Raw genomic sequence first — 7,670 nt, forward strand, 5'->3', positions numbered from 1 at the left:
CAAGAATCCTAAATTAATTCTATTTCCCCCTCTCGAGCGTCAAATAGAACATATCTCTATATTTTAACCCCAATATCTCTATTCCGAATTAAATATATAAAGATTATCACGTACTTGGTTCTTGTTTTACCCTCAAAGATTCGTACTTTCTCTCGAAATCTACAAACCTAGGTTATATTGTTCTTAGATCACGCCTAAATTTCCCTCTCTCGAGCGTCAAATTTAAAACATCAATTCATTCAATTGGTGATCAGGCAAAAGAAAGCATTAAGCAAGAACAATAAAAATTCAATTCTGGAAAATTAAATAGAAATACTATAAAGAAATCGAATCATGTCTCAAATAGGCTACATCAAACCCTAGATTTAATAACTTAGTTCATGATTGAAAAGAAGAACATGATAAAACACAAATTAAATTTCATGAAGAAGAGAAAGATAAGAAAAAACTCAGGTTGTTGCTCTATTTCTCCATCTTGTGGCTTGATTCTCAGTTTTTTTTCTTCTTCTTCTCCAAAATCGATTCGATCTTCTCTCAATTAGTGTATACCCTTACCTCCTTTCTTCAGCCATCCAACCCCTTTTCCTGTTCTTTTGCTGAGTATTTATATTTTCTAAGGGTCCTCAAGGGTTAGGGTGTGATTTTTGGGCCGAAAAAATACTTAAAAACCCGGATTTTACTGTTTTGGAAACGGGCGCCATGGCGCCCGGGTCTGGCGCGGTGGCGCCCAGGTCTATGCTCCTTTTTTTCTTCATGGGCGCCATGGCGCCCAGGTCTGGCGCCGTGGTGCCCGTTGTTCTGCTTCTTTTCTTTTTTTTTCTTCCTTGGGCGCCATGGCGCCGTGGCGCCCAGGCTTCTGCTTGCCTTTTCTTCTCTTTGTTTTTCCAAGCATATTTTCCACTCCAATCTTATTCAATACTTAGGCCTATTTCCCACTCCAATCTTATTCAATACTTGCTTATTCATGCTCCATTTCATTGATCATCATTTTTGCTCATCACCGGCTCCCAATAGTGATATTTTCTTGAGAATTGTCCAAACTGCAAAACAACACTAACACACACATCAAAACGTTCAAAAATTAGAAGTCAAATTTTTCCTTACTTCGCTCGTGGGATTCACACACCCCCAAACTTATTTTCTTTTCTCCTTCCAAGGGCGTAACCTAAGGTTAAATTTTCAATACTAATTTCTTACACCACTCAAGTTTGGTTAGATTTTACTGATTGTAGTTCCACATGTCAACAAATGAGGATTCTCCTTATTTTTGACTGCTTCAACCTCTAGGAAACAACCGAATTACTAACCTCTTATCAAAGGTCTAATCCTCTAAAACAGGTGTTCGGGGCTTAATCAAAGCATTTGATATCTATTTTTTTCTCTCTTTTTATTTTTATTTTTTTTCTTATTATTATTTTTTATATAAATGTATTCTTTAAACACCCTTTGTGTGGACGTCACTCCCTCAAACTTTCTAAATGACCCTTGTAACGAGCTTTAGGCCGATGACTCCCAAATCAGACGACTTTAGGGCACCAGGTTTTAAACCCTTACAGGCTTAATTACTCGAGTCATAAAGGCTACGAAGAGACGATTCACAATGAGATTATTAAAGTTGTCCTCATTGGGATCTTTTTTTTTTTTGCAATGATTAGTGCAATGCCCCTTATTAAACACATATTCTCGAAAATAGACCTCTAACTTAAAGTCTTCACCCAATTTTCATCCTATTAATCTCAGACAATCCACACAAAATTTAGCACGCATGGAATCCACATTTATCTCCAAGTTTTCCTGCAATAGCTTAACCTACCAAACAACCTATATTTGGTTTAAGGGTATAATAATGTTTAAAGGTTGTTTGGGTTTAGCATCTAAGTTCTCTCATTCAACCTATAAACATGGACCAACCTACTCATGTACAACGCTACAATCAACCCACGTGCAAATAATTTCCGTTTCACACGAATAAGCAAAAATCTAATTCATACAAGTAACTTATCCATAGTCCATGAACCAACACATGTTCTTAATACTATACATCATCGCCAGCAAGGTTATCTGACTCACACAGGCATGCAAAACACGAATTTTTTTTTTTTTTTTACACACTCATACAAAATAAATAAATAAAATATGCAATTTTAGATTTTAGAAAATTGAAGATACTCCCCCCAAACTTAAACGACACATTGCCCCCAATGTTAAAATGGAAGAAGGGGAAGACAGTTACCTTAATGAAGACATCAATCGTCTTCCTCTTCATCAGGTGGAGCAGGAGGGAAGGCATGATGTGGAAGTGATGGCGGTGGAGGGAAGGTGAGCTCGGGATGTGCAGATGCCATAACCGCCATGCAAGCATTCTGGTATTGAAATTGGTCAAAGATGGTGGTTTGTAAATTATTCATTTGTACTTGCATGCCCTCTTGCCATCAGCCCATGCGCAAATCCATGGCTTCAAGACGTCTCAGGACATCCCCCGTAGCATCTGAAGGTTGTGGGGGTGATGGTGTAGGGGGTAACGGACGAGATGATTGAGAAGAGCTGGGCACTTCCCGATGTCCCACACGCCTATCACGGAGGTCCCGTGTAAGTAGTTGTTTCGGGTGTAACACTTCATCAGTTTCGCGCACGGGAACACCCCCTTGTATGCAAAGGTCATGGATCAAAGAGGGGTGATCGAGACTCCCTGTAGCGGGCCCGACAAGGATACGAAGAATACTATTTTGGATGACTCGGCCAACATCAATAGAATATCCTCTTTGAATCACAAAATTCAGTAAGGCCCGTTCCTTTGTGACCTCACTAGTGTTGCTACTGGGGATCAGCTTGGATGATATGAAGTGGTGCCAGATTTTACAATTGGGTGTCAGACCAGATGAAGGGAAGTGGGTTACATCACTAGCTGACCTTTTCCATTCGGTATCAAGGCGAGCTATAGTTCGAATTATCTCCCCAGGATCGATCCCCTCATTCTGGAGTCGGGAATAGTCATCATTGGGTATATCCCGTGTATGGTAGAACCGGTTAATGGAGGCACTATCAAACTTGATCCAAAAATCCCGTACAAAAACCTTGAAGTTCTCATGTTCGTTGGCGTTGGCATAGAACTCTTTCACCAGAGGAATTAAGGCAGCACTAAGATGCTTGGTAAAATTCTCCCACCCCAAACTGTGAATTTTATCAGGTAAAAAATTATCAAGGCCCCTCTCAGGAATGCAATTTTGATGTACCACACTGTGTCTGTAGCATTCCTCTGCTTCAGAACTAATAAATCTTCGACGATCAAACGCAGTAGTAGAGGAAGAGGCAGTGGCCTTGGATTTCTTTTTAGGAGGCATGGATGAAGTGTTCTTGCACAATATCAACTAAAGTTAACCGTCCACCTGATTTGATGAACTAGTCACTAGCTTTTCACTTCTAGATGTGGGTTGTTATAGATGTTATAACCTATAAATATGGGGTAATATAAGAGAATTGGTGTGTGCAAGTGTTGGGGAAAGAGGGGGAGATTAGAGAGGAAAGAGTAGTATAAGGTTTTTGTGGGTAGGGAAATGAAAAGAAAAAGAAGTGTGTTGTTATTTTTAAAGGGAAAAAAACGTGTTGGGCGCCATGGCGCCCAAGTCTGGCGCCGTGGCGCCCAAGGTACTGAAATTTTTTTTTTTTTTTTGTTCTTTCCCATATTGTTTAGAGTTTGATGCAACCATTTTGAGTATGACTTACAAAATAATAAAGAAAAATAAACTTATCAAATTGGCGTAAGAGAAAGAAAAAAAAAACATGTTAAAATAATGAAAAGAAACTTAAGGAATAGAACTTGGGTTGCCTCGCAATAAGCGCTTCTTTTACGTCTTTAGCTGGACGTGGATATGATTTCAAGTTGGTTCGTTAAGGGTAATTTCTTCCACATCCCAATTTTCCTCTCCATAGTAATGTTTGAAGCGTTGCCCATTTGCCTGAAAGGTAGACCCATCCTTGCCTACTAATTCCACTGAACCATAAGGGAATACCTTGCGGATTACAAATGGTCCTGACCACCGGGATTTGAGCTTGCCTGGAAAGAGTTTCAAGCGAGAATTGAATAGAAGAACCGGTTCTCCTACCTTGAATTCCCTCCTTAATATTCTCTTGTCATGCCACATCTTTGTCCGTTCTTTATATATCTTTGCATTTTCATATGCACCGTTCCGGAATTCCTCCAATTCATCAAGCTGCAACAAGCGTTGTGGACCGGCCAATTTCATGTCTAAATTCAATTTCTTCACAGCCCAATAAGCTCGATGCTCCAATTCTACCGGTAGATGACAAGCTTTCCCGAACACCAGACGGTAGGGTGACATTCCAATTGGAGTTTTAAATGCTGTTCAGTATGCCCAAAGGGCGTCATCTAGTTTGAGAGACCAGTCCTTTCGATTGGTATTCACTGTCTTTTCCAGAATCTGTTTAATCTCTCTGTTAGACACCTCTGCTTGCCCATTTGACTGTGGATGATAACCCAATGCCAACTTGTGCTTGACATCATACTTAGCTAGGAGAGAATTGAACAGCTTGTTACAAAAATGTGTACCTCCGTCGCTTACGATCGCTCTAGGCGTGCCAAACCGAGTGAAGATGTTTTTCTGTAAAAATTTCAACACCACTTTTGCATCATTTGTTGGTGTGGCAATGGCTTCAACCCACTTGGACACATAATCTACTGCGAGAAGAATATACTCTTGACCAAAGGAAGGTGGAAATGGACCCATGAAATCAATACCCCACACATCAAATAATTCCACCTCAGGCATACTGGTTAATGGTAGCTCATGATGTCTTGAAATGTTTCCAGTGCGTTGACAGCGGTCACATGTTTTCACAAAAGCATAGCAGTCTTTGAACAAAGTTGGCCAATAGAAACCAGATTGCAATACCTTTGCAGCAGTACGTGTAGGACCGAAATGACCTCCATAGGATGATGAATGGCAATGCTGCATGATTGATCGCGTTTCTTCCACAGGGACACACCGCCTGATTATTCTATCAGCACACTTCTTGAACAAGATTGGATCATCCTACAGAAATGACTTGACATCATGTAGGAATTTCTTCTTTTGATGAAAGGTCAAGTCAGGTGGTAATCTTCCAGACACTAAATAATTTACAAAATCAGCATACCATGGGATCTTTGTTGATACAGCTAGCAAGATCTCGTCGGGGAACGTTTCTCGAATTTGATTGTCATCCCCCACCTTTTCATTCTCCAATCATGAGAGATGGTCTGCAACGACATTCTCACTGTCTTTCTTATCCCGAATCTCTACATCAAATTCCTGTAGTAGCAGTATCCATCGAATTAGGCGTGGCTTTGCATCCTTCTTTTGAAAGAGGTAATGGATTGCAGCATGATCCGTGTAAATTATCACTTTGGTTCCAATGAGGTAAGATCTGAATTTGTCACATGCAAACACTACTGCTAGCATTTCCTTCTCTGTTGTTGTGTAATTTAGTTGAGCTCCATTAAGAGTTTTGCTGGCATAGTGGATTGCTCGAAAAATCTTATCATGCCTTTGTCCTAAAACTGCTCCTACTGCATAATCACTAGCATCACACATAACCTCAAATGGCTGATCCCAATCTGGTACTACCATTACTGGAGCAGTGACTAATTTTTCCTTTATGGTTTCAAAAGCCCGTAAGCAATCTTCATCAAATACAAACGTTGTGTCCTTCTCCAAAAGGTTACATAGGGGTTTTGCCACTTTTGAGAAGTCTTTGATGAATCTCCTGTAGAATCCAGCATGCCCTAAGAAACTTCGAATGCCTTTGACATTGGTAGGTGGTGGTAGCTTTTCAATTGTATCAATTTTTGCTCTGTCCACTTCCAACCCCCTCGCCGAAACATGATGGCCTAGCACAATACCTTCTTGTACCATGAAGTGCCACTTTTCCCAGTTGAGAACTAAATTCCTTTCCTCACAGCGTTGCAGCACTAAGGAGAGATTATGAAGGCAGTTATTAAAAGAAGTACCGAACACCGAGAAGTCATCCATACATACCTCCATGATGTCTTCAACCATGTCTGCAAAGATTGCCATCATGCATCTCTGAAAAGTGGCTGGTGCATTGTATAACCCGAATGGCATCCGTCTGTAGGCAAAAGTTCCATATGGACAGGTGAAGGTTGTCTTTTCCTGATCTTCTGGTGCTATAGCAATCTGGTTGTAGCCCGAATACCCATCAAGAAAGCAATAGTGAGAGTAGCCAGCTAATCTGTCCAACATTTGATCAATGAACGGCAGTGGGAAATGGTCCTTTCTTGTTGCCTTATTCAGTTTCCTGTAATCAATGCACACCCTCCAGCCAGTTACCGTTCTTGTCGGAATTAGCTCATTGTTGTCGTTCTTAACTACTGTCATCCCTCCTTTCTTTGGTACCACTTGCACTGGGCTGACCCATTCACTGTCTGAAATGGCAAAAATGATTCCTGCCTTTAGTAGCTTTAGAATCTCCGCTCAAACCACTTCTTTCATTGTTGGGTTTAACCTTCTTTGATGTTCGATGGATGGCTTGTAAGACTCTTCCATGAGGATTTTGTGCATGCAGATTGTAGGACTTATCCCCTTGATGTCAGCTATTGACCATCCCAAAGCGGCCTTATGATCCCTCAACACTTTCAATAATCTATCCTCTTCGTCTCTGGTGAGTGATGAAGAAATAATTACTGGAAATGCAGACTTATCCCCCAAGAATGCATAGCGAAGGTGATCTGGTAGTTGCTTCAGTTCAATCTTACTGCTTTCATTGCTTTCTTTGTCATCTGCTTCCTCTGACTGTTGAATATCCTCACATTGTGATGGGTTTTCCACAACTGATGTAGATTCAAGAGCCAATATGTAATCAACCAAATCCTTGCTCCCGATGTACTCTCCAAAAGTGCTGATATCATCCTTTGTTGTACTAAACATCATACAATGCTCGAGAGGATCTTCAATACACAATTTCTCATCTTTCACGGCAGAATCGATGAAGTCAATCCTGTGGCAAGTATCATTGTCATCTAAGTACTTCATTGCTTGGTAAATGTTGAACCTCACCTCTTCTTCATTCACTCTCAATGTCAATTGTCCCCCTTGTACATCAATTAAAGCTCTTCCAGTTGCTAAAAATGGTCTGCCTAAAATCAGTTGAATTTCCTGATCTTCTTCCATATCCAATACCACAAAATCAGCTGGGAAGATGAATTTGTCGACCTTTACCAGCACGTCTTCAATAATTCCTCGTGGGTAGGTGAGGGACCTATCAGCTAGTTGTAAAGTCACTGTTGTTGGTTTGACCTCCCCGAGGCCTAACTTCTTGAATACAGATAACGGCATTAAATTGATGCTTGCTCCTAGATCACAAAGGGCCTTTTCAAAGGAAGAGCTTCCAATGGTGCACGGAATAGTGAAGCTGCCCGGATCTTTTCTCTTCTGAGGAAGTTTCTTTTGAAGAATAGCGCTGCATTCCTCTGTCAATTTTACTGTTTCATATTCCTCCAATTTTCGCTTCTTTGACATCACTTCCTTCATAAACTTTGCGTAATTTGGCATTTGTTCCAAAGCATCTGCAAAAGGAATATTAATATGAATTTTCTTAAAGATTTCTAAAAATTTAGCAAATTGATTATCAAATTTTTTCTTTTGAAAACGCTG

The 7,670-nt window shown here is 40.4% G+C and overlaps 1 protein-coding gene across 1 annotated transcript; it reads right to left on the bottom strand.

The window, feature by feature from the left end:
* Positions 1 to 3,875: 3,875 nt before the first annotated feature.
* Positions 3,876 to 4,340, bottom strand: LOC111397982. Its single transcript, XM_023024945.1, has one exon. The coding sequence runs from the start codon at positions 4,338 to 4,340 to the stop codon at positions 3,876 to 3,878; it is 465 nt and encodes a 154-aa protein (XP_022880713.1).
* Positions 4,341 to 7,670: the final 3,330 nt, after the last annotated feature.

The sequence above is a fragment of the Olea europaea genome, chromosome 7 (genome assembly GCF_002742605.1).
Source record: "Olea europaea var. sylvestris chromosome 7, O_europaea_v1, whole genome shotgun sequence".
Taxonomy (NCBI): Eukaryota; Viridiplantae; Streptophyta; class Magnoliopsida; order Lamiales; family Oleaceae; genus Olea; species Olea europaea.

Coding starts and splice junctions, on each gene's coding strand:
- LOC111397982 (XM_023024945.1), bottom strand. CDS start 4,340: ATGTCACCCTACCGTCTGGTGTTCGGGAAAGCTTGTCATCTACCGGTA.